The 27,732-nt window shown below is 38.2% G+C and overlaps 1 protein-coding gene across 5 annotated transcripts in view; it reads right to left on the bottom strand.

Annotated features, from left to right (window-relative positions):
* The window catches only part of MICU2 (mitochondrial calcium uptake 2), a 72,908-nt gene extending 53,495 nt beyond the window's left edge, over positions 1 to 19,413 (bottom strand). For all 5 annotated transcript variants that reach the window (XM_039351457.1, XM_039351455.1, XM_039351454.1 and 2 more), the window contains exon 1: positions 19,176 to 19,413. In XM_039351457.1, the coding sequence (XP_039207391.1) occupies positions 19,176 to 19,388 (213 nt within the window). In that variant the 5' untranslated portion in view covers positions 19,389 to 19,413. The remainder of the gene's footprint in view (positions 1 to 19,175) is intronic.
* Between the last annotated feature and the right edge of the window lie 8,319 nt (positions 19,414 to 27,732).

Here is a 27,732-nt window from a genome sequence, read left to right as displayed (position 1 = left end):
CCAGTCTAGATGACTGGATGGGTGACTTTGGGTCTCGCAGCCAAGGAAGAAGGCAAAGGCAAACAACTTCCAAAAAACTTCCAAGAAAATTGCAGGGACCAGTCCAAGCAGTCACTAAAAGTCAAATATGATTCATAGGCACACAAATAGTTTGGACCACGTTAGACTAATTAGCACTATCGCCTTTTCTTAAATAAATATATAAAAACACCTCACTGCTTCAGGTTTTTCTTCTTTTTTAAAAAGTGGTCCACATATTTCTTTAAAATGCTGTCATAGTTTTCAAATAGTGTTTTGTTTTCTTTCTGCCAAATCAGTTCTCATCAAAGAAAAAGAGAGTCAGAAAATGTTGAGTTTTCAATACCATGTTAATATAAAAGACCACTCCAAAATACTGTTTGTTAAAGTGAAATATCTATTTCATTTATTAGATTTTTTAAAAAAATCTTAATTTTATTAATTTATAAGCAACTCCAGGTGGCAAACATACCTAATGCTTCTTCCTCTTCCTATTTACCCCAATATGCAATATTTATTTGCTTGATTTATATAGTCCACCATCTCACTCTTACATAACTCTAATGTTATGAGCTATTAAGAGTATGTTTACTATTGGTCTGGGTATAAATAAATAAAATTTTATTTCTGATTGTTCAGTCAATCATTTCTGAACAGACAACAGTTAGCCAGATCTATTGGTAACCACACTTTTTGAGTTCTAAACTCGTGCTCTGATATTAGTGATACTATCTTACTGTCTTGCCTTCTGCTGATCTGTTGCCCTTGCCTTCGATTTCCCCAAGTATCAGAGCCTCCTCCAAAGATTGTTATTTATGCTTTGTGTCCAAAATATTTAACCTGCAGCTGAACTGTTACTTCTTCCAGTGAGTAGTCTAGTTTTATTTCATCTAGTTTTGAACTATTTGTTCCACTTGCTGTCCAAGGCACTCTTAACAATTGTCTTTAGCATCCCAGTACGAAGGCATTAATTGTTCTATATTTATCCTTTCCAGTGGTCCAGCTTTCACACTCATACATTGCTACAGACTAAGCAATACAGGAACAGTATTGTGATATTTTTCCACTTGAATACGGGCAGTCTTTGAGGTACAACGTTAATGTAGCCTGGTCTTCATGGTCATAATTTGTGATGGAGGTAAAGCAGGTTGGCCATGTGATTTTACACCCCTTTACAACCTTTTTTGCAGAAGTTTTTAGTGAACTAAAAACTATGGGCAGTTTTGCTGAAAGTCAGAGGTAAATGCTAGTTTTCAGTAAAACTGTCATAAAATGCAGTCACATGACTGTAAATAGAGCCCGGCTGCTGAGTGTCTGAAAAGTCCCTGACCATTGGAAATTCAAATCCAAGTACCTCCCTTAGCACCTTACTAAGTCAAGTAAATGCACTTTATCTAAACATGTGTTATAGTCTTTCTCCCAAGAAGCAGGTGCCTCCTTTTTTCATGCTTACGCTAACCATCTTTTTGAATTTTTGAGTCAAGAAAAATAACATTTTCTTCTACTTTTATTACTCATTCATTGTTCTTGCACTTAACTTTCACCTTCAGTGACAAACTTATTAAGTCTTCCTCACTTCCAAACCCAAAATCATCACCATATCATACAATTGCTAAAGTTTCTTCCAGCAATTTTAATTTAATTTCTTTTAGTTTGCCATTTCTAATTATGTATGTTGCATATAAGTAAATTAGTGCAAGCGAAGCTAAGCAATGGGCACAATTGTGTATATGGGACCATTTGGCTGGCTGGTAGCAAAAACAAAAAGGCTGTTAAGCAAGATTGAATAAAAATTGACCTAGTTTAAAAAAAGGACATCTTATTTGAAAACTGGTTTCAAAAATTGCTTAATATAAAATTCTAGCCTGTCTGAGAACTTAAATTCTCTCCCAATTGTTTCAAACTTTTTAATTGTAATAACAATTTCTGACCTCTGCATGAATGGCCATTTTATTGGAATATAGACTAGTGCCATAATGATCATATTTACCGTAAATGCCGGCGTATAAGACGACTTCTGTGAGCGCTGAAATCGGCGCCAAAGACGGGGGTTGTCTTATACGCCGAGTCGTCTTATACGCCGAAAATACTGGTAGTTTCCAGCGTATAAGACGACGTTCTAGGAATGCGGCCCGGCTATAAAGACGGGGGTTGTCTTATACGCCGGGTCGCCTAATACGCCGGCATATACGGTATATTGTTTTTAAGTTTACAGTTATTTCTAAAACCTGATCAGACATCATTTATACATCTCTTATACAAGAAAGGTCACAAACTATTTAACTACATTGTTCAATTGTTCTGTTGTCTAGAAGAACAACTTAAGAGTTCCTCTGTGGTTAAGATTTGTGCCAGAAATCTAAAATGCGATTTTCCTATATTTCCCTCCCTCTCCCAAACTTTGTTACTCCCTTTCCCTATTAAATATTTGCACCACTTAAGCTTTTGCTTAGATTTTTCCCACTTTTAAAGTTATGTCTCTTTAGAAAGGAGGGGGAAGGTTTTTGAGAGGAGGAAAACACTGTTGTCAAATAATTAAAAAAAATCTTGAACATGTTTAAGTAGATGTGTCAGTACTGTAATTCTATTATACAAGCAAAGAGAATGCAAGACAGCCTCTCATTCATATAGGACAAATAGCTGTGCCAAAAGCACAAATTACACCTAATTATAGGGTATAACTCTGTCATCTCTCTTTTTATAACCTAGTCGTTTACACACTTTGATTTTTTTTTTACTTCCATTTGAGTTTATTAACATCAAAGCTTTGTCATCACTTATCTGTTTCCACCAAGTTTTTACTTGGGGCAATAAAGAATAAAAACTTCTTTACATTCCAGCTTTTTGGATGCAAGAATGGTTTAGTCTGCATTGTTCTTATGATGTTTTATACAAAGGTTTTAATAACCATGTTGTTAAATTTATTGCCCTTGGCGGAGAAGTCTTAAAATACACTATAATTTAACCTACTGTAGTATTAAATACATTAGTAGAGTGCTCTGAAATTATATTCATATTAATATTATTCCCATAAACAAGACTAGGTAACATGAAATTTTGAATGAGAATATATCAGTTTTAGATTTTTTATCAATATTGTATGCCAAGACGTTAGTCATATTTTCATCAAATTGGTTAGATACAGTGTGTCACATTTTCTTTTACAATTAAGAAGGTATGATGGGTATAATGGGTTAATAGGAGGTAGGCATATTAGGTATATATGTTAGGTATGTTTGCTGCTCTGATAAGATATAATGTTATTCTCTGTACTTACATGTATACACACACAACCTATTTTGTATCCCTGAGATGTATTATGCATTTATTTTTTATTTCCTTCTTTTTTCAAACAGCAGGTCTCAACTTTGAACACCGGTTTTGATTCCAGCTTCCATCACACCCAACTCGGCCACTTTTAAAATATATTCTCTGAACAAGTGAAACAGAGACAATGCGTACCATCTTCATCTCTTCCTTTGTTTATTCTGAACCCTTCAGTTTCTCCAAAGTCAGTTCTTACAGGAGCTTCTTGTTTACAGTAAACAAGAACATGATTCCTCTGAAAATAATCAGGTGTTCTGGTACACCTATTAAATTCCACCTTTTGGCATAATCTAAACAAAGGCCTAAGTGTAGTCAATAAAACAAAGACAAACCTTCTTTAAATTCTCTTGCTCTCTCCATTATTCTTCTTATATTATCTGATTTCATGTCACTCTGCCTTTTCTGAAAACTGCCTGTTCATTTGTCATTTCTCTCTCCAGATATAGCACTGTACTCTTTTGTTAAGTTTAATACCTTAAGGCAAAATTTTGTTTGCCTAAAGAATTAGTGCAATGGTTTATAATTTGCAATGTCTAATACCTCCTTCTTCAGGAAAGTACCAATCTTGTCCAATCTCTAGATCAGAGTTCCCCAACCTGTCTGGGCTGGCGGCCTGGTGGGGGAGGGGGTAAGAGGGGATGGTTTTGTGGGAGGGGAAGGCACATATATGTGCAAATGTACGAGCATCCATTGGTTTTGTGAGTGGGATCGAGCAACAATGATGTTTGCATGAGTGAGCTCGCAATGCTCGTGTGAGTGAGGCTCTGAGTGCCCACGACGCTTGCATGAATGAGGCCCTGAGTGCCTGCGACATTTGTGCAAGTGATGTGCTGAGTGCCCGCAATGTGCGCACGCACAACCAGCCACTCATGCAGCCTGTTTGTGAATAGGCTATGGACTGATAGTGGGCTACAGCCCACAGGTTGGGGATCCCTGCTCTAAACCACACTGTCTTGTTTCATATTTGTGGCATAGTGCTGATAGCATCTAACTGCCTCTTCTCCTCTAGGTTTGAACAGTCCCACGGATATTTAATCTGCTTTCCTATTTGACAGCTGATCTATTGCCTCTCTCACTCCATTTTTTAATGGAGTCTCTTCTCAAATACATTCTTTTTCTAGGAATGTTTTTATATCTATGGGTCGGACACGACTTTGCAACAACAACAACAATAACAAAATAGTCTCAATTTATAAAGGGTTTTAGTATAGGCTTTCCATCTTTTATTAAATTAATTGTGAGTAAAGCCTGGCCAAAATAATTTCCTATGATTTGTCTGATGTTCTTAAAAGCATCTCTTTAGTTTACATTGATTGAAAAATTCAGGGATTCCTGAACAGTTGGGGTCATTGCTGAAAATCTCAATATCTAGGTGAACAAATATTACACTATTTAAATTGTACAGTTTGCATTTTTTTAATGCCTAGCTCTGTTACAGAGTAATGAGATGAAGAAAATATTATTTCCTGTTCTCTAAAATCACTAAAATACAGTGTGCGATGGAGCAATTCAGAAAACAGCAAGAATACAAGCAATACAAACACAGTGGAAGATATAAAGAAATGCAGGTTAAAGCTCAAAACTACAGTACATGGTATGCAAAGATTTATTCCTACCTTAGCATTACTTTCTCAGTGTACTATCTGACAAACATTTCAAAGTGATTGGCAGATGTTTTAAAAGGAATCTAGAAGTTGGCCATATTGAGTACATATTAGGTATAGTAACTTTGGGATTCATTTTGAGGTCCAATTTGCATTGAACATTGTCACTTGGGGAAAAAAGGAATCTGAACAAAGGTCTTTAAAATTAATATGGAGAAAAATAAGGAAAGCCTGTATGCTGGAGCTGAAAAAGCCATGGAATTGCTTGTCTTGGGCCTATTTCAGCTTGGTGATAATTGTGCTCTACTCTGCAAGGAAAGCCTATCAATAGTGGTTTATTGCAGGCTCTCAGCCTTCTGAGATAGGAATGGAGTAGTATGATTCACAGCATTATTCCTGAATGTAAGCTAAATAAAAGTCAACGCTGCAGAGGAGAAGCTATGCAATCTTAACTCTGTTGTTCCTTAGCACTGATTTCTTAAAAGAGCAACCATACTCTCTCCCACTTCCCAAATGCAACCACAGCAAGTTAATTTCACAGAGATTTTATCTACATGTAGTAATGATTTTATCTTGGAAAACCCTGCTGAAAGTATTTGTCATCCATTTTTATCACATTATAAGACTGAGCTTTATAGAAACTATTATTATTGATTAAACTCATACACTGACCATTTCACAGTTCAAGGAAATTCTGGGCGATTTAAACCAGAGTTTTTAATGCTACAAAAAACTTGATACATGTAAATAAATTCTAAGAAATGGCATTATTGGCAATTTATATTTGAGCCAATTTGGTAGAATTGCTAAAAGTATTACTAGAAACTATGAATTTTAGTTTTCCCTTACATATGAAGCCAGCTCGTGACTTTGGCCAATCACTCTCTCCTAGCCTGAGGAAGAAGGCAATACTAAACCAGTTCTTAAATGTATTGTCAAGAAAACTGCACGGAACCAAGATTCATTCAATAATATAATTTTCCCCCAATTTTGCTTCAATACTGAATAATCACTTTATTTCTTGGACAAATCTATGGATAGTAGCTAAGAAATATTAGGAATATACTTGTTTAAAGATTATTTAAGCCCTGGTCTTCGGCACTTTCCCTGTGTTAGCTAAGTAGTATGTAATACTTTTTAGGGCTCTTATAACAATTAGAAAAATATATGTCAAGTCCTTCAGTGCAGTGAGCTTTAAAAGGTTTATATTTATTTCTATTTTGCTTTTCTTTTAAAAATTACTCATGATGCTTTGTATTCTAACTTTAATCTTGAAAAAGCAAAGGAATTTAGATTTAAAATAAACTAATTTAACTAGTTCATGATAAACTAGAGAAGAAATCTTTGCATGGTTATGCTATGTATTTTGCTTTAAATACTTAAATAAAAATTTCCATGAATTTCTTCACTGCCTAAAGGAGGAACAAAATAGTATTAAGTTAAAATATAGTCAGATCTCTACGATTTGGCAAATATACTGCATTTATTATTAGTAAAATGCAACACCATCAAAAACCTAAAGCTTGAGCTAAAAATAGCTCTTGTGACTGGAATGCCAATATCCTTATTACTGCACAACAGGATACCTGGTCTACCTCTTCAACTATACAGGAGATTTCTAGTAAATAGCTGTCAACAAGCCTGTGCATGACTGAAATCAAATTACTAATACTATGGGAATAGGCTTTTGAACTTTGTGCCAACAAAGTATCATGTATCTAATCTAAGGAGGAATTACAGACCAAAAGACTGCTATTATTTTATTAGCCATACCACCTTCATTTTGATCTGCTCTACTACGCTCATTTAAATCTATTTATCAGTGGGATGGCAGAGAAAGTGCAATACATTTTATGTTCCAGAGCAGCTATAATTCTGTTTTGAAAGTTTTTTAGGTTTTTAAGAGTTTGGAACAATTTTTACAGCATTTGATCTATAATTAATGACATAAAAAGAGGTTATAACGCAGTGGTTCTCAACCTTTTTAATGCCGCGACCCCCAACTGGTCGTAAATCGAGGACTATCCAACCGGTTGTAAGTCAAGGATTTTCCCTGCCCGGGAATGCCACGCATGCGTGGTGTTGCCCCCTGCGCTGGCCAAGGCCTAGCTGGCAAGGGGCAGCGACAGCACAGGGTAACCACCGGCTGGGCCACCAGCTGGCCCAGCCCAGGCAGGTAAGGCACCCGCCGGGCCCCTCCCCATGGCAGCAACCCTCCCTGTGCCCGCCGCTGCCCCGCTAGCATTACCTTGGCAGGCCCAGGCACTCCTGGGTGGCCACGGCAAGCGGCAGCGACGGCACAGGGCGACCACCGGCTGGGCCACCAGCTGGCCCAGCCCAGGCAGGTAAGGCACCCGCCGGGCCCCACGCGCACCAGAGGCCTCCCTGCACTCGCCGGCCTCCCACCTCCCACCCCTGGCCCTCTTTTACTTACTTTTAGTAGTTGCTCAGCAGGGAGGGAAGCTTTCCTTGCGGCACCATTTGCAGACTGGGGCTTTTGGCGGTCTCAGCAGGGCAGAGACAGCCTGGACAATTCCTATTGGCTTTTGAAAGCCAATAGAATTAGACACTATTCAAGAGAGTCTATTCTATTGGCTTTCGAACGCCAATAGAATAGAGTCTCTTGAATAGAGTCTATTCTATTGGCTTTCAAAAGCCAATAGAATAAGAGGGAGTAGCACAGCTAAAGAAAAGGGGGAAAAAATGGTGGACAGCCTTGTTTGGTGACCCCCGTGAAATGGTCGTTTGACCCCAAATGGGGTCACGACCCACAGGTTAGATTACGTATCTAAGCAATAATTCCTATACAGTTAAATATAGTAATCAATTCAGACATGTCATGCTTACTAATCAAATAATATGTTAAACTTGATTTCAAAGTATGAACCCAAGTCATTTAGGCCAGGGCTTTTCAACCTTTTCACCCATTGTACCACTTTTAGGATACGGCAACATCCGAGTACCACCAGTCGCCTAGCAAGGTGTCAAAAACTTGATGACCAAAAAAAATATATATGAAAAAAGTGATAAAGTACAGGTAGTCCTCGACTTACAACAGTTCGCTTAGTGACTCTTAGAAGTTACAATGGCACTGAAAAAGGTGCCCCCAAGCCACAGCCAAGCAAGACACCTGCCTGCCCACCCAGCAGCGCTCTTCCTCCTGTCTGAGGTTTTCATTGTTGTGAGCATTTCTGTTGAGGATTGGCAGTGGGGGTGAGGTGGGGGGGTGTTTGGTTTTTATTCCCGTCTGCTGGGTGGTTGCAGCAGGTTTTGGTCACTTCACATGACCCTGGGACACTGTGACCATCATAAATATGAATCAGTTGCGCTGATCCTGGCGCTTCCACTGAGCCCTGACCATCCTGAAGAAGCGCCGATCAGCTAGAAAGCAGCACTGATCCTGGTACTTCCGCTGAGCCCTGACAGCCTTGCAGCTCCAGCCATCTCTCGCTCAGGCTTGTGCGGTGGTGTATCTCTTTATCATACTCCTCACCTATTCTCTTATACTTCACATAATAATGCAGATTTAAAAAGTTGAAAAGAAAATCCAGGATTAAGCATACCCTTTCAAAAACAAAACTTTACTCACTAGTTTCTGCTGCGTCATTGTTTAGTCCAGTTCTGGTATTCAGATCTTCTGCTACAACTACAGAGCTTTTAGAAAATCTTCCACCTTAGAGAAAATTTGTTCGGTAGAAGCTAAAGATCAGATAGGCAGGATATACATATGTATATGAATAAGAATGTGTATGTACATGTATATATGTTTGTGTATGTGTTTGTTTATACACATACACACACCCACACACACACAGGTAGTCCTCAACTTATGATTACAATTGAGCCCAAAATCTCTGTTGCTAAGTGTGACAATTAAGTGAATTTTATTCCATTTTACGACCTTTCTTGCCACAGTTGTTAAGTTAGTAACACGATTGTTAAATGAATCTGTTCCTCATTGACTATATTTATCAGAAGGTCACAAAAGAGGATCACATGACCCCAGGACACTACAGTGTAGTGTCCTGAATATGAGTCAGTTGCCAAGTGTCTGAATTTTGATCATGTGACCATAGGAATGCTGCAAAATAAGTTGTTACATGTGAAAAACAATTGTAAGTCACTTTTTTCAGTGCCATTGTAACTTTAAATGATCACTAAATGAACTGTTGTAAATCAACTATTATTGCAAGTATTTGTTTGTTATGCTTTACTAGATATAAATATTGAAAGTACGCAGGTAAAGATTCTGTAATATGAATTTTTACCTACAACTAGCATTTTCTTCTCTTTTTTTTAACGATGATACTGTCAATAAAGAAAGCCTCTGAAAAGCCTTAACTCTTCACTGTTAAGAGTAGATAATTATAACAGTTTAATTCCTTCCTGAATAAGGAATGCAACAACCCAGTTATTGTATAACAAAGGTATTGTACAGTTGTGTTGGGAATATCATTCCTTTAATTTAACAGATTAGTCAGTCTCCTTCAATTAATAGATGGGACTTAATGGAATGTAGAATATGCCCTGCATCAAGTTACACAATTGAATCAACTCTATTCTTCCTCCATTTCCATATCCTGAAGTTCCGACTACAATTCCTGTCATCTTCTACTATCAGGAAGAATTGTGAACCTGATAGTTCCTAAATCTGGTGCATAACATATTTAAAGCAATTTTAGCTTCTCTAACAATTCAATTTATGTACAAATCTTCTAAAAAAATCATTTCTATGTCAATTTAGGGAAATTTAGTTTTATTTTTGACAAGCACAATACCTAACTCTTTAACATTATGGCTCTTCCTCAACTTATCTCCATGATTTATATTTGTATAAGACTAAAAAAAAAAATCCTTCAAATGCCAAGTTTGATAGGATTAATGATAGTAAAAACAAAGATTGATATATATTATAAAGATGCTGCAACTTAAAACCCAGGATCATAATCAAGTGCCAAGTATCATAGCACTGAAAGAGAAACTGATGACTAATGACAGTACAGTCATTTGGCTTGTACTATAGTTTTATCTTAATGAAAGCATCTTCTCAGTAATCTCCATGATTTAGAAACCCTGTACACTGTTCAAACTACAGTTATTGAAAAATAAAGGCTTGAATATTAGAGAACATTAGAAAGCAATCAAGAATTCTAAAAACGTCAGCTACCTCAACTGTACTTTCTTTGGTTACCCAGTACCTCTGAAAGAAAACCATCTCTATAATCATCCTGACCTGACTGCTGTCTTAATAAACATATACTATATTTATTTCAAGAGGCAGCAAAGTTAAGGACCCCAAGTCTGCTAATTTTTCCATAAATAAATTTTATTTTTTCACATCTTACAGAATCAATCAAATCTGACATGGAGAAATCAATAATTTTAACATCTTCACAACACAGAGGTACTTAAAATTCCTAACAAACTGATACGCAGATTAAAAAAACTATGTGACGCTTCACTGCACATCTTCTACTAGCCTTAATGAAACATTAACACAAACCATGGATGTGTGAGTATATTTTCAAAGCCAATGCTCAAGATATAAATATCTTGCATTTACAGGCTGTAAGTGATACCGTGTTGTGAAACAAATGCACACCCTTAACAAAAATCCATTTCTAAATTTAAATATAACATTACGGCCTTACAGATTCCATACTGACTATATTATTGACTGTTTTAGTCACTCAGCATAACAATGTCTGCATTTCAGTAATGCAAACTATGATGCTCATGATATATTTAATGCTTGAGTTATTTAAACTTCAGAGATAGCTGAAACTTGAACTAACTTAACACACTGTATATAAAACTCATGCAATGTTGGAAGTTTAAATGGTTTAATTATAGTTAGTACAGGCAATTACAGTGACTTTTAAGATCAAACTAGACAAAAACTGCAAAATAAGGTTTCTATACTACTATATTCTTTGCCCTGAAATTCAGCATTGCTGTGGATCAAAAAAGAAAGTAAATAAAATATCAACCCTTAAAGATTTTATATTATCTCTTTCAATAACAGCTGAAAAGGTATGCCTTTTCTGAAAAGCATAGTATATTTCTTCCACAATTATTTTGTGGGAGGAGATCCTTGCAGTGGTCACTAGAAACCCCTCTTTCTTGCCTCAAAGCCAGGTCTTTGATCCAACGTAAAATGGAAGATCTACCCTTGCTCTGATGAAAGGGGAAAAAAAAGCTATCTGGGTGTTTATGTGTGTGGCAGGAAAGCACATTTTCACAGAAGTAAGCATTCTAGAGGCGTGGGTGAGTTGGCATGTAGGAGAGCAGCCTGACACTGAAGAGTTAGGAACAGTGAAGTGATGGATGCAGGTAGGATATCACACTGGGAATGGCTACAGCAGAGAAGTGTTGGCGAACTATTGAGCAGCAGCAGCAGCAGAGTCAAACCTCAATAGTACCTTCATCTATTATAGGTAGTCCTCAACGTACAACCATTTAGTGACCAAAGTTACAGCCGCATTGAAAAAAGTGTCTTATGACCATTTTTCACACTTATGATGGTTATAGCAGGCCCATGATCGTGTGATTTACATTTGAATGCTTGACAACTGACTCACATTTATGATGGTTGCAGTGTCCCAGAGTCATGTGATCCCCTTTTGTGACCTTCTGACAAACAAGCCAATGGGGAAACCAGATTCACTAACAACAGTGTTACTAATTTAAGAACTGCAGTGATTCACTTAATAAATGTGGTGAAAAAGTCATAAAATGGGGCAAAACTCACTTAACAAATTTCTCACTTAACATAATAAATTTTGGGCTCAATTGTGGTCATAAGTTGAGCACTACCAGTAGCCAATGAACTTTTTCTCCATTTCTAGGGATTTTAACTAGGATCATTAATGATGGTTCATGCCAGAAGCAAGCATGTCTAGCTGTAACTCTCAAAAGAACAATCCCAGCTTAAAGATGGCTAGGAGTGGGAGAGAAGAAAGAACCTCAGTTTCTCCCTATTCTACAAGCAGGGAAAATGCCCAGACCAAGACAAACTACAGTAATTGTAAGCAGATAGAATTATCAAATATTGGCTGCAGGAAAAAAAGGAGGAACCCAGAAGGCTACAAAAATTAAAATTCATCTATAACGAATAGAAAGGTATATCTGCACAAGCATAAGAATAAATAATGTGAAATAAAATATAGAAATAAGACAGGAATAAGACATAGATATCAGTATGTAGACATACTGTTTTTATTTGGTTCTCTTGAAAAATATTTTGTTTTAGTGTGCACATATCAAAATTCAATACTAAACCCACAGTGAAAAATTAATTTGCAGAATGTTCTGTTGTTTTTTTAAAAATGGTGGAGACAAAGCTATACCAATTTTTAACATTGGTCATGGGAAAAAAAATAATAAAAGAAAATCATAGCTTTGTAAATTAAGTGTATTTTATAAATATTGATCATTATCATTTTACAAACTTACTTAGAATTTTTACTCATGTATTTTCAGCAGCAGCATCCAGGAAATTTGTTGCATAAACTCACAAATTTGACATGTCAGGCTGAGGATTAAAAATGGAACTCTGAACATCTCCCACATGAGTTCATGTAAGTGCACAAGCTGGGAAAAGCTGCTGGCAAAGCATCAAACATGTTTTACAATCCCACTCTTTATATCTTATAAATATGGGTCTTGTGTTTGAAACAGAGGCTGGCTAGTGCTCTTTCAGCCATAATATATATAGGATGGAAGAAGAAACTCAGGCTCTCCAGATGTTGCTGAATGGAGATGCCAGCCAGCAGGGCCAATAGAGATCTAATGAAACTTAAATCAATAAAACTATATAGGCACGGCCTTATTTTTAAAATTTTTAAGCTTTGATCTTTTAATATCCAGAGAAGAAAACTGAAGAATTGAGTTTGATTTAATTTGACTAGAAGGTAGAGTTGACACACACATCTTATAAAAAGACTGTTAAAAGCAAAAACAAATCAACATTGATGAAGGACAGGTTGAGCTCAATACTTAGGTTCCAACAATTAAATCATAAAGACAAAGCATTCAGAACTGAACTTGGCTAATGAGAGAAGTACACTATGGAGTGGGCATGCTAATTCAGAGGATTGCACGCTATCTGAAAATAAATATTAAGTCAAAGCCAACAACAGATGTTTCACAGAAGTGTCCCATCTCAAATTTTTCTGCAGTACATTACTGTGACTCTGATACTGGAAATACAGCGCTAAAGATAAAAGTATCACTATGTTTGGTATTTAGCAATACTAGAAATTGACTGTACTTCTTGCTACATGGTATTCACAAAGAAGAATAACATTTATTTTGAGCATCCCAGGAGACTGATGTATTAACTTCACTCAAAACTCTAAAAAAAGGGAAAGATGTAAAGGACATTAAAGAAAGTGAGTGAAATATTCATAATTGAATAATTCAGGGCATAAATGTACACTTAAAGTTTGCTACGATTACAGTGATATGGAAACATTGATGTACTTAAATTGTTCAATATATCTAATATAAATTATCTCAAATATCCTTTCAGGAACTTTAGAAAAGCCAGTTCCTTAAACAATCTAGAGCAGTATTTCTCAGCCTTGGCCATTGTAAGATGGGTGGACTTCAATTCCAAAATTCCCCAGCCAGCTCTGGAAATTGAGGTCCACCCATATTAAAATGGCCAAGAATACCGCTCTCGAAGTATGAGGAATGAGAAACAGCAGTTTTTTATGGCCTTTAGGATCTGAAGCAGCAGCTTCCCATCATTCTATTTTTATTTCTTATGCAACCAGACTCTATTATTATAGAGTGTTGTAATGTACTTCAGTGAGATCCAGGGTCTCTCTTAGTTGGTGAGAGAAAGTTTTCTATTTTATTTTCTCAAAAAAATATTAAGACTTCAAAAGTAACTTCAAAAGTTTCCATCGTTTTAATCAAAGGTGGCAGAAATGTTTTTAAAATAAAAAATATCATGTTTCCAAAACATTATACATCATCCTGGACTAGAAGCATTTGTCTTACAAATTATTCCTGCGTAAGCAGATTTCAGCAATCAATTCAATTAATTTCACAGCCACCAATGCAATAAAACTGTTTTAACATGATGTAAATCAAATAACAAATTTACGAAGTGTTTACCTTTATAGTAATCTCTTTACAGTATAGTACAAAATCTAATCAAGAAAAAAATGTTTTTCTGTAATATGCTTTTGTAATTAACCTTAGTGAAATAATTTGATAGCAAATACTTTGCTTAAACCACAAAGTTTTAAATACAAACTAATCATTCTTTTTAAAATTTTGTGCAAGTAATTCAAAGTAAAACAAGAATGGTATACATACATACATACATACATATATATATAAATAATGGTAAAAATAAAAGAGTGATTCCTGGGTGTATGCATACTAAGAAATAAAACGTGAGCACCAGGAAAAGTTAAAACATTAAAAGTTTTATAAAACGTTAAAAGTTTAAATATAAAACATTTAAAAGTTTTTTAAAAAGCAGACCTAGCTTTCGTTGGCTCCTGCCAACATCATCAGGGTGCAAATGAATCAGTGGGAGAGACATTTATAAACAAGCCAGGTCTCTAAGATAACAGCCAAAGATCAGAGACCCTCCCGACTTTAAGGATGGAGACGTACTTTCCGTGTATGAGGCAACCCAACAACCTTAGAGACCTCACCCCCGTTGGCCTGAATATTCTCCCCACTTGTATGGAAGCCCCCGTTACTGTGGACTTCCTCACCCACCCACCTGGAAGGCACTCGCACTCGTATGGAGCAGCGGAATTGCCACAAGACAGAAGGACGATGACATCCGGGTCCAACCCACCTCCCTATTCACTGCATTCGAGGAAAGCCACGCCCCCTGCGGTTGCACGGGAGGAGAGCGCCCATGAGCTCCCTGCCTCAGGAACAATCATACATCCTCGGACAGCAGCGTTTCGAGCGATGAAAGAAGAGAGGGTGATTGTTGGATGCCAATTAGATCGGACGCTGAAACGATCGCCCCAGAGGGTATCTGCCGCCCCACTTAGCGGACGGCAGGAATCACGGATTGGTTCTCCAAATGGAATAGGAGCTACTACAAGAAAAAAGGAGATTGATGCTGTTAAGGATTACAGCAGGAGGGTAGTTAGAAAAACTGAGTGTGAAGGGAAGTCCGATAGTACGAGTGCTTGTCGGGTGTTTGTAATAGGATCTCGGAATAGAGAGCAGGAACATGATGGTGATGGATGTCGAAAGGGTGGAGGGGGGGAGAGATCCATCTGTGTAGAAGATTTTAAGGGAGAGGAGGGTCAGAAGCAACTTGGTGATAATGATCACACACTAGATTGTAGAAAGGCTATGTGCCCTCTTGAGTCACAGATGCAGAGAGGTGGGAAAGTGAAAGCTAGTACGCATGTAGATGGGGAGAATGAGGACAAACTGAGCAATTATGTAGCAATTGACACAGGTGCAACGATTGGCCGGTTGGGACCTCTTACGCGGTCCAGGAGTTGAGCGCAGGAGCTGGCTTGTTTATAAATGTCTCTCCCACTGATTCATTTGCACCCTGATGATGTTGGCAGGAGCCAACGACAGCTAGGTCTGCTTTTTAAAAAACTTTTAAATGTGTTATATTTAAACTTTTAATGTTTTATAAAACTTTTAATGTTTTAACTTTTCCTGGTGCTCACGTTTTATTTCTTAGTATATCTACCTATCTATCTATCTATCTATCTATCTATCTATCTATCTATCTATCTATCTATCTATCTATCTATCTATCTATCTATCTATCTATCTATATCAGTGGCCCTTGAATTATGCTAGCAGTTGGGATTGGAACTTCTACTGTACATGTCCATAAAGTATGATGCCCTGTGATCCCATCACTTAGCATAGGTTAACTCTGGAAGTCCTGATTAATGTCATAATTCCAGGACTATGTGGATTGTTAAGCAGGAAAAAGTGGAAGACCAAAACAAGGACCATGGGCATGCCACTAGCAGGTGCTGCAAAGAATGAGAACAGATGGGTGGATGCCACAGGCAGGAAGCATGAAGCAAATGTGGGTCGGCAGGGACTACGAGCAGATGGGGAGTGCTGCGTTTGTGTGTAGAGGTGCTACAGTTTCAGCTAGAACTTTGAAGTCCAGTCCTAAGTCCCAAAGTGAATGGTCATAACTTGAGGACTATTTGTACAGTCCAGACATGCAATCATTTTGTGGAATCCATTAGAATTAGTTTCTCATTTTTATTCAGGCTTAACTGTCAGGAAGTTTCTCCTTAGTTCTAGGTTGCTTCTCTCCTTGATTAGTTTCCATACATAGCCTCTTTTCCTGCCTTCAGGTGCTTTGGAGAATAGCTTGACTCCCTCCTCTTTGTGGCAACCCCTGAGATATTGGAACACTGCTATCATGTTACCCCTAGTCCTTCTCTTCATTAAACTAGACATACCTAATACTCTATTTTATAGCATTGTAAGATATTATCTGAAAATAAGTGTTTTTTACATGTTTAATATATATTTTAGATATTTAGCGCTGGATTTTTAAAAAAATTCTCTAGGTGTTTCATTCAGTGTTTTTCTTATTATTATTTTTATCTCTCTACTATTTTTAGTATTGTATTATATCACTGGCTACCTTTTGTATTATTGCATTCTGTTTATGGTTTATAATTTTGTAAATGAAGAGAGAAAATATAATAAGCTTCACTTGAAGGCACTTTTACTTTTTAATGTCATGGAAAAGAAAAATGCCATACAGCAGGAGTCTGCAACCCTAGGTCTGCAGACCAGTATGGGAATCGGTCCATGCAAGCGGCAGGTGAGCACACAAAGCTCCATTTGAGCATGTGTGGGATTACGTTGCATGCATAAAACCATCCTCCCCTGCTGCCACCGATGGTCCACAGAGCCAGAAATGTTGGGGACCGCTGCCATAGAGGATCCAAAGAAAAGGGCTTCAAACCACATGAAATAGTAGTAACTGTGAGAGGGATCTCGGAGCCCTAGTGGACAATCACTTAAATATGAGCTAGCAGTGTGCTGCAGCTGCCAAAAAAGCCAACAGTTCTAGGCTGCATTAATTAACAGAGGGATAGAATCAAGATCATGTGAAGTGTTAGTATCACTTTATAATGCCCTGGTAAGGCCACACTTGAAATACTGCATCCACTTTTGGTCACCACAATGTAAAAAAGATGTTGAGACTCTAGAAAGAGTACCGAGAACAGCAACAAAGATGATCAGGGGACTGGAGGCTAAAGCATATAAAGAACAGTTGCTGGTATTAGGTATGTCTAGTCTAATGAAGAGAAGGACTAGGGGTGACATGATAGCAGTGTTCCAATATTTCAGGGGTTGTCACAAAGAAGAGGGAGTCAAGCTATTCTCCAAAGCACCTGAAGATAGACAAGAAGCAATGAATGGAAACTAATCAAAGAGAGAAGCTACCTAGAGCTAAGAAGAAATTTCCTGACAGTTAGAATAATTAATCAGTGGAACAATTTGCCTCCAGAAGTTGTGAATGCTCCAACACTGGAAGTTTTTAAGAAGAGATTAGACAACCATTTGTCTGAAATGGTATAGGGTTTCCTGCCTGAGCAGGGGGTTAGACTAGAAGACCTCCAAGGTTATTCTATATTCTATTCTCTTCAAGAGTATAGCAAGGATGTATATGTTCCCCTTATTTATTTGCTCCGTATGCTAAATGTATATTAAGGGAAGTCAGTTAGGAAGAAGATGAACATAGTTTTAAAACTTGAAGAAGAAACAACAATAATCTGTGCCATGCTAATGACACTACCTTGGTAGCTGAAAATGCAAAGGATCTGCAAGCTCTAGCAATAAAATTCAAGGAATGCCATGAAAATATATAACTAAAACTAAATATACAGATCAAATTAAAGAGAACAGATACAACAACCAGGCTTATAATTGAAAATGAAGATATTAAAGTGGTGGATACCTTCTGCCTTTTAGGATTAACAATAAAAGAACAAGTAATGAAGAAATATGCCAGAGACTAGGACTTGGTTGAGCCACAAAGACTTTGGAAAAGATGTTCCAATGCTGTCATGTCTCTATACCTATGAAGATCAGAATTGTGCAAGGCATGGTATTTCCTGTGATACTCTATGGAAAGAAAAGTTGGATTTCAAAGAAGTAGGCTAGGACAGTGATGGCGAACCTTTTAGAGACCAAGTGCCCAAACTGCAACCCAAAACCCACTTATGTATCATCTGGTGCCAGGTGGGTGTGGCCCATTGGGTGGGTGTGGCTGTGGTGGTAATGGCAGATGGGGTGGGACTAAAAAGTTAAATCAATCAATTCCAACTTTGTGAGATTTTTTTTTCCCTGCGAGAAATTGACTGATTGAACCTTTTTTTTTGTTTTTGTACACTGCGGTGGAGGCCTAAAGCGAAAAGGTTTTATAAAACCCAGCTGAAGGCCTAGGACTGGGACAACGGTGTGCATGCCCACGGAGAGGGCTCTGTGTGCCACCTATGGCACTCGTGCCATAGGTTCGCCACCATGGGGCTAGGAAAAGTATTGATGCTTCTGAACTTTGGTATTGGATAAGAGTATGTCTATGGAGATTCTCAGTCATCCAGATCATAATTGTCCCAAATATGCTTTTTCACAAGGCAACTGGACTTCCTTGTTTTTTCTTTGAAGACGTTCCACTTCTCATCCAAGAAAGTTCTTCAGCTCTGGAGAAGATTATATTATGGACAGCCAAGAAAACAAATCAATAATTATTGGACAAATCAACTCAGAGTTCTCACTTGAGGCACAAATGACCAGATTCAAATTATTCTACTTCAGACACATTATGGGAAGACCCAGCTCTCTGGAAAAGGCTCTAATGCTAGGAAAGTGGAAGGAAAGAGAAGAGAATGAGTAGTGAAATGGATGGACTCAATTACAGCAGTGAAGGGAGTACCATTAGAAGACCTGAAAGAGCCGTTTAAGGACACATTGTCATTAAAGAAGATCCATGGGATCTCTAACCTAGCGCCTGCTCCATACATGCTAAATTCCAACTCCCAGCATCCACACCCCACACTACAGCAACCCTGTTGGTCGCGAATAATGGGAGCTGTAGCCCTTCATATCTGGAGCTATCGGGCCAAGAGAGAACTGGAGTAAGGAATCTCCAGCAGAAAGCACCTAGACTCTAGAGAACCCTCTCCCCACCCGCAAACACTAATAATGTCATTTAATAGCAGTTTCTCCACTCACTTGCGCCAGGACCAGGAAGAAGCCGCCGGTCCCCTCCTGCCCGCTCCATCGTCTGCAGGACCCCACCAAGGCGCCCCCACCGAGCAGGGAGGCGGTTGCGAGCCAAGGGCTCGTCCAGCGTCTGAGTCCCCGGAAGCTGCCAAGCACGAGCACCCCGCGCCTCCCGCAATTGCGGACAAGAGCGACCAAAGTAGCTCCCCACGCCGCCGCCATTTTCTCGGAAGTAGAAAGATCGCTGACATCAATCCGTAAACTTTGAGTAAGTAGAACCACCCACAGTTCTCAGCTTCCGAGTTCACTTTGGTTATTCCGTATTCCTATTCCGTCAAGGGCTAGCTAGAAACTTGTCGGAAAAACATCCACAACGAAGGCACACAATAAAAGCAGGTTTTACCTTTCTGGAATAGGTCTTCGTTGCTGGTGAGAATGGTTTTCAAAAAGTCGCCTTTTAAATGTTTTAATGGTCAGCGGGGCTGTTCGCAAGCTGCATTGGGTGTAATTTGAGTGAGGGGCTTGCTTGAAAAAGAAGTTTAAAGGAGTAGTTTAAACAGACTTGCTGGAACGTGGTTAAAAAAGAAAATACTCAGCTCAAACACTAACCTTGGGCGGCCTTACAGAGAAATTTTCTCTCGCTGATGAAAAAAATGGAGCAAGTCTGAACAATAGTAACGGGATAGGTAAAAAAGTAAGTATTAATTATTGTTATGGACTGGCTTTAGAATTTTTTTTCTACCTTATCGAGTCCATCCTAACGACCTGGAGTAGACAGATGTTGTTATTTAATAATATTAAAGGTATCGTCGCACGATGTAATTATTTTGAAGCAGAAACACCTTGGTCGACAGGCTCCATTACCACGTACATAATAGTATTATTCCAGAGGGAGGTTGTTTCTGGGGAGGTCATTAAAAGGGACTTGGAAATCAAGTTTGTGAAGAACAAAGTTACTTCTGTAAAAGGTTACCTCTAGTTACCTCTGTATTTTCTAGCTCTTTCTAAAAACAAACCAAAACAAAACACACGTTCTCTTGAGGCGCATGCGCTATTTTAAGAGCGCTTGCGTGTGAATGTAAGGCTGAGCGAGATGCTTAATTGCTGCAGTTCAACATTAAACTTAGTTTTTTTTTAATGGCTTAAATGTTTATGTTAATGCATGGTTCCATATACTGAATAAATGTAGGAAGTAGGGTTTTTTTTCCAATAACCAAAATAAGCATCTATTATGCAGTGGCTGTAAAAATGATAACTGTGATCTGATGGCGTTGTCTTCACTGATGCGAATGCAAATTTTGATGTATTGTGAGAATTAAGAATCACCCCGAGGGGTTCCCCTTTGCTGCATGGAATTATTTGGTCCCTCTCCTTGAATTGCATAAAGTTTGATCCTTGATTTCCTTCCACAACACTTAACAGAATATTTACTGAATGGCATTGGAATAAAACAGGAATAATTGCAGTTAAGCTTGTCTTACTCATGGACTGGGATGAGTTAAAGGTAATATAGTATGATGGGGACCTGGCAGAGAAAAAGTTGATGTCAGGCAAATTTGTGCCATCATTAACTGCAAGTGGCTTCTTTTAAATTGTTGATCTCCAGGGCATCAGGTTTGAATAACTGTTCAAATCACATCTTGCCCAGTTAACCATAGTTTAAGGAGGTAATTTCAATTTTACAGATTCCCACAGCCCACCAAATAAATAAATTAAGCACATAAGTAGCATTTATGCAATGCATTTAGGGTAAAATGTGGTTGGCTAGCTTATAGACTTTAACTTCAGTTGGGCTGCAAGTCCCCCCCCTCCCAAGTCAGTTTAGTCCTTCTTCCGAGGAAGGGAAGCACTGAGAGAAGCTCAAAAAATACCCGCCTTTTTGCCAAGAAATTTTAACTTCATTTTTCTACGAAGGAAATCTTTCTGGATCCTGATGCTGTGGCTCAGTTCTGTCACTTAACAGATTCTTTTTTTTTTTTTTTTTTTATTAAAAGTTTTATAAATTTTACAAAAAAGAAAAAAGAATACAAAACAAGAGACAACATATACAAAAAAAATAAAACTAAACAATACATATATATATAAAAAAAAACCCCCCACCCCTCCCAAAACCCCCCCCTCCCTTCCCCCCCCCTGAGCTTCCCAGAGCAGAATATAGGCTTAAGAAGTAAAAATAAAAATTAAATTAAGAACTTTATATTTATATATATATAAAGATTATCTATAATATATATGAAAATAAAACTTATGAAAAAACTATATAATATTTTTGTGTACCCAATCTAAATTGTATAAATTTTATCCATTTATCCCAAACAGCAAGAAACTTCTCTTGCGTTTGTTGCTTTAAGAAAGCCGAAATCTTTGCCATTTCCGCCAGATAAGCTACTTTAAGAAACCATTCCTGCAATGTAGGCAAAGATTCCTTCTTCCAATATTGTCCTACTAACAGCCTAGCGGCTGTAATCAAATTTAACATCAAAACAACCTCCTTTGTATCACAATCTGTAACAATACCTAACAAAAATAATTGCGGAGTAAATTTTACCCTCCTTCTAAAAATTCTCTGGATATTCCACCATATTTTGATCCAAAATGCTTTTATCTCTCTGCATGACCACCAAATATGATAATAGGAAGCCTCCTTATAACCACATCTCCAACATTTGGGTTGCACGTCAGGGTACATATAAGACATTTTTTGTGGATCAAGGTGCCATCTATAAAACATTTTATAAAAATTCTCCCTTAAGTTCTGTGCTTGTGTAAATTTGACATTTCTCACCCAAATATTTTCCCAGGTGTCCAATGAATCTGGCTCACCAAAATTCTGCGCCCATCTTATCATACAATCTTTAATTAGTTCCGTTTCTGAATCCAATTCAACTAAAACCGCATAAATTCTCTTACTGTGGGTTTGTCTTGAATCCTTCACTTGCTTGATAAGATTTTCATCTTCTCTAAGAAAACCCACCTTACAATCCATCTTCCATCTGTCTAATAATTGCCTATATTGGAACCAAGAATAAATAAGGTTTTCTTGCGCTAACTCTTCCCGTGATTTTAATTGCCAGTTTTGTCCATCCCATTTAAGTAACTGTCTGTAAGACACCATATCCATTTTAACCCCTCTTTTTATTGCTTCTATCGCATGCAAGGTATAGCCCATAATGGTACTTTGAAATCACTTTTATAATATTTTCTCCAAATCCTAAGTAAAGAAATTCTTAAGATATGAGATTTAAAAGCCCAATCCATTTTTTATTGAATATTAAATAGGCATGCCACCCATAAAGTAAATCCCATCCCTCTAGATAAAGTATCTCAGAATTTGTCAAATTTACCCAATCACTGATTAGCGTTAAAACCACCGCATCATAATATAATTTCAAATTTGGTACCTTAAGTCCACCCCTCTCACGGAAGTCTTGCATAATTTTAAACTTAACCCTTGGCTTTTTCCCTGACCAGATAAATTTATTAAGACCCTTCTGCCACTCATTTAAATTAATCTCATTTTTCAAAATTGGTAACATTTGAAACAGAAAAAGAAACTTGGGTAAAATATTCATTTTTATCACTGCAATTCTACTTAACAGATTCTTCAAGTCCTAGAGCTCTTGCATTCTGCTGCCTGCCCAGCCCTTGTGATAAAAGTTAAAGGCTAAGGAAAGGGGAACTTAGGTCTGTCCTTTTATTTAATAATTAAAAAAAACTTTGGGGTACAGTTTATATCTGTAACTCATTTTCCAAAGGGGTGGATGGAAGTAGTAACTCATAAAGCAAAACTTTTAGAAAATACTGTTGTACTGAATCCCAGTGATTTCGATGCTCAATTATATCCAATGATAATCAGCCTTTCCAGATTATTGTTTTACTTTATCAAATTTATATGCCACTCATCTTGAGGTGTGAGGCGATAGTGAATGGCATACATAATAAAATATATGGAAATAAAAACAATTATAGAATGTAAAAGCAGATTAAAAATAAAACTAAAAAGATAAAATTATAAAAACTAAAAAAAATCATGGCAGAGTGGAAGTGGTCTGTTTGTTGCTATATTAGCCATCTCCAGCCAACAGCTTCAGGGCCCCATGCCAAATGACATAGTCAAGATTTGCATGAGTAAAGGCGGCCAATTCCACTGGGGTAAAACAGCTCCTCAGATATCCTGGATATATGCCATAAAGGGCTTTAAATACCTTGAACTGGACCTGGAAGCAGATTGACAGCCAGTGCAGCTCATGTAACAGTGATGTTATATGTGCCATCCTAGGGGTCTCCAAAACTGTATGTGCTGCTGCATTCTGGATCAATTGTAGTTTTCAAATACTCTTTAAAGGTAGCCCCATGTAGAGTGCATTGCAATAATCTAAACAGAAAATGACAGGGGCATGAGTGTCTGAATGCAGAGCCTCACGATCCAGAAAAGAGCACAGTTGGCACAAACCCAAAGTTGTGAAAAGGTTGTCCTAGCCACCACTGCCACCTGCTCTTTGAGGAATCAGGATTCCAGGAGAACCCCCACGTTGCACACTGGGTCTGTCTAGGGTAGTGCCACCTTATCCAGAATTAAAAATGATAAACCTCCAGATCCCAAGGCTCCGTATGTCCAGACTCCATTTTACTAGTTGAAGCTTATCCCTCAGGACCCTACAGCCTGAAGCACCATGAGAAAGAGCCACAGCATCACTTATATCATCAGTGATGGAGATATAAAGCTGAGTATCATCAACATATTGATGGTATCTTATCCCATTGTGTCAGATGATCTCACCCAACAGCTTCATGTGGATGTTAAAAAGGATCTGAGAAAGTACTGAGTCCTACAACAGCACACAAAGGAACAGCTGTGGGCTGGATCTCTCATTCCCTATCGAGCCGAGGTGGCGCAGCAGTTAAGAGTGCAGTACTGCAAGCCACTTTAGCTGACTGTGTTCAGTAGGTCAGCAGTTCAAATCTCACCGGCTCAAGGTTGACTCAGCCTTCCATCCTTCCGGGGTAGGTAAAATGAGGACCCAGATTGTTGGGGGCAATGTAAATATATATATATATACATTGCTTACTGGTGTACACGGTTTAGAGAGTGCTTGCACTTAAAGCGGTATATAAGTCTCATAAATAAATAAATAAATAAACACTAATTGGAACTTGCTGCAGAGAAAGGAACCAAACCATTGCACCACCCAGTCCCAACCCTGACAGCCTGACCAAAAGGATACCATGGTTGATGGTATCAAAAACCACTGAGAGGTCAAGGACGAGAATGGATGTACTACCCTATCCCACTCTCACCAGAAATCATCCACAAGTGGGACCAATGCCATTTTTGTCCCATAGCCCTGCTTGAAACCTGACTGAAAGGGATCTAGATATTCCAGTACAATTGAATCTAATGATGTTTTTTCAAGAAGGTGGCAGACAACAGCCTCCTTAAAGCAAACTTAGGTGGTGATGATTGCGCTTTGGGAAACAGAATATAGTAGATGAAATATCTCTTTCTCATTAGTCCTTTACTATTAGCTCACTGGGCCAACCGTATCAGTTGGTAGAGTAAGTTCTCTGGCTGGGGGGTTCTGGGAGTTGGAGTCCACACATGGACTTCAAGTTGTCAATGTTTAAAAACACTGCTTAAATAATCCTTGTCCTATCTATTGAGGACAGAATTGCATGTACCCTAAAATATCCTAGATCTCCTAAACAAGTCTGTCATGGTTCTAGTGAGAATTCCTTTCCCAGTATTAATAGAAGATTCACCCGCCAATCTAGTTTGGAAGAGGTGCCGCCTTATACTTTGTCTCCCTCTCAAGCAAACTAAATAAATGTAGGTTTTCCAACATATTTGTCAAGGTAATATATAGATTCAGCTTTTTTCAGATTTCTTAACTTCAGTATAGCCAAAATATCAATTTGGTTCACAGATCATACTTAGCTTAGTAAATTGTTAGATATCCTGACATGGTTTATAGTTATGGCTATGGCTAAACTAAATTATAGCATATCACAATGTCTGAATCCAAAAATCAGACATTCTCTGGCAAGCTAGCAGATATCTAATAAAGAACACCCCAATAATGTGGCTCAGATTGAATACCACTCTCTTGCTTCTGTGAAGTTATTTCCACCTATGGAAAGCTTTTTCTTGACTTGGTGGAATACTGATTTTGAAAAGCATCCCTCTGCTTTAATTATTTTCTTTTTAGCAGTTCTTTGGACCATGAGTTGTTACAGTTATACATATACCTATTGTATATATATATATATATATATATATATATATATATATATATATATATATATATATATATATATATATAAAATAAGTAACAACTTACTGCCCTTGCAACATAGTATCTGTCCATGGCATTCACTCATCCCCCTGTGCCATCCACATATTCTCCCACACTCTGTAGTGCTTTCCAGTGGTTTCTTCCCACTCCCACAGCACCTGCCAAAGCACCTTCTGCTCCCTCACAGTAGCTGCATATGCTCTAGAATGCCTGCCTGTGGCATTCCCCACCTGCTCATAGCTCTCACCCGCAACTCTGACCTGCCACCTTTGCTTGCCTGGGAATCCCAACTTTTCCCCCTTAATAACCTGCATGATCCTACAGTTAGGATGGCAGTTGAGACTATGGGATATGGTTGCTAAGCAATGCAATCATGTAATGTTTACAACCACGTTGCTTAGTGATGGAAATTTCTGTAGTCCATTCACATATATAAAAGCATAACTAATTGATGGTTTTACTTTCAATTCCCTTCCTAATGATTCCATATATGGGATTTATTCTTTCATGCCATTCATGATAGCTGAACATTGAATGACTGACCCTTTCATTGAGTTCTCACCATGATTTCAACTTTTCTTTCCTGATTACTTGATCATTGATAGCTCAGGTTTGATTATATGCAGAGTTTGGACTTCCCTCCCTCCCTTCCTCCCTCTTTTTCCTGTTTCTGCTCAGTTTTCATTATGTCTGCCTACTAGGACTTGCTTTCTTAATGGTAAGTGACATGCTAGTGAAATAATGCTTTCCATAGCCTAAATTACATCTTCAGAGTCATAACATTATCATTATATCAAATTATTGATTCACATTATATTTTAAAAGTTTCAGAATCCCTAAAGTTATTCTTACTAATTTTGACTTGTTTTATTGTACAATTCATTCTTTTCCCTTTATGTGAGGCAACGTAGAGCAGATGGTCTTTTAGAAATACAATTTGGATATATAATATAGTGTCATGAACCTTTCATTCCTTCAGTGATGTTTATATTGTAGCAGTACTCATGTTGGGAAACATCCAACCTGGCAGGGAGGAGGGATGAAGCGTGGATCTGTCTAGAGCACAGGTCGGCAACATGCGGCTCTGGAGCCGCATGCGGCTCTTTGAGCCTTCCCCTGTGGCTCCCAGCCTCCTCTGCCTTTGCAGAGAGACAGAGACAGAGAGAGGCAATTGCGCTTCCCTGCTTCTCTCTCTCTCTCTCTCTCTCTCTGTGTGTGTGTGTGTGTGTGTGTGTGTGTGTGTAAAAGAGAGTACACTCACAGTGTTCTCGGAGGAGCTGAAAAGCTTACTGGACGGAGCTCCTCCCTTTGCTGCGTCTCTGCAGGAAGCAGGAAGGGCAGTAGAGAGCTAGCTAGCCCAGCTAGGCTGACTCAGGAATTCTGGGAGTTGAAGTCCATGAGTCATAAAAGAGACAAGGTTGCTTATCCCTGAGCTTGTTGGACAACAGTTTGAAGCTTGCCAGGTGAGCAGCAGATAGGAGGGGGGGGGAGAAAGTGAGAGAGAGAAAGAAAGAAAGAGAGAGGGGGGGAGGGAGGGAGGGAGAGAGAGAGGAAAGAGAGAGAGAAAGAAAGAGAGTGGGGAAAGAGGAGTGGCAGACCAAGGGCAGATAGAGAGGGAGGGAGGGAGAAAGACAGAGAGAGAGAGACCCTTTTGACATCTAAAATGAAGATAACACTGCATATATCCTTTTTTTACCTGTGTGTGTATGTAATTTTATTCTCTTAAAGCATTCTCTTGGCGATCATTGTTTTAATAGTATGGATATTCCCAAGAGTCATATTTTTACTTTTATTTTTAGTGTGTGTGTGTGTGTGTATACACACATATATATATACATACACACACATCTACACACACACACACACACACACACACACACATACACCTATAATAAAGGTAAAAAGGATATATACAGTGTTATCTTCATTTTAGATATCAAAAGGGTTTTGCGGCTCCCGGTGTTTTGTTTTTGGTGGGAAACGGGTCCAAGTGGCTCTTTGAGTGTTTTGGGTTGCCTACCCCTGGTCTAGAGTCAATACATAACCATAAAAGACCCAGAAAGGGGCGTTGTCTTACCTGAACGCCTTTTCTCAGCATGATGATGGAGAATCCACGGATGGGTTGTCTTAATCTATCTGCTCCAATTAGACTAAGTCTGAAATTTAGTACTGCCCCCTCTGTGCCAACTGCACCCCAGTTTTAGGCTAAGGCGATACTCAGACTTTAGTCCGACGCGTCTGAACAATATGGGAACCAGGCCAACTGACCTAAT

This window comes from Crotalus tigris, unplaced genomic scaffold (assembly GCF_016545835.1).
Source record: "Crotalus tigris isolate CLP2741 ecotype Arizona unplaced genomic scaffold, ASM1654583v1 scf7180000018371.15429387391:27106975, whole genome shotgun sequence".
Taxonomy (NCBI): Eukaryota; Metazoa; Chordata; class Lepidosauria; order Squamata; family Viperidae; genus Crotalus; species Crotalus tigris.
The sequence above is the reverse complement of the archived record's forward strand: the minus strand, read 5'-3'. Positions and strand labels throughout refer to the sequence as shown.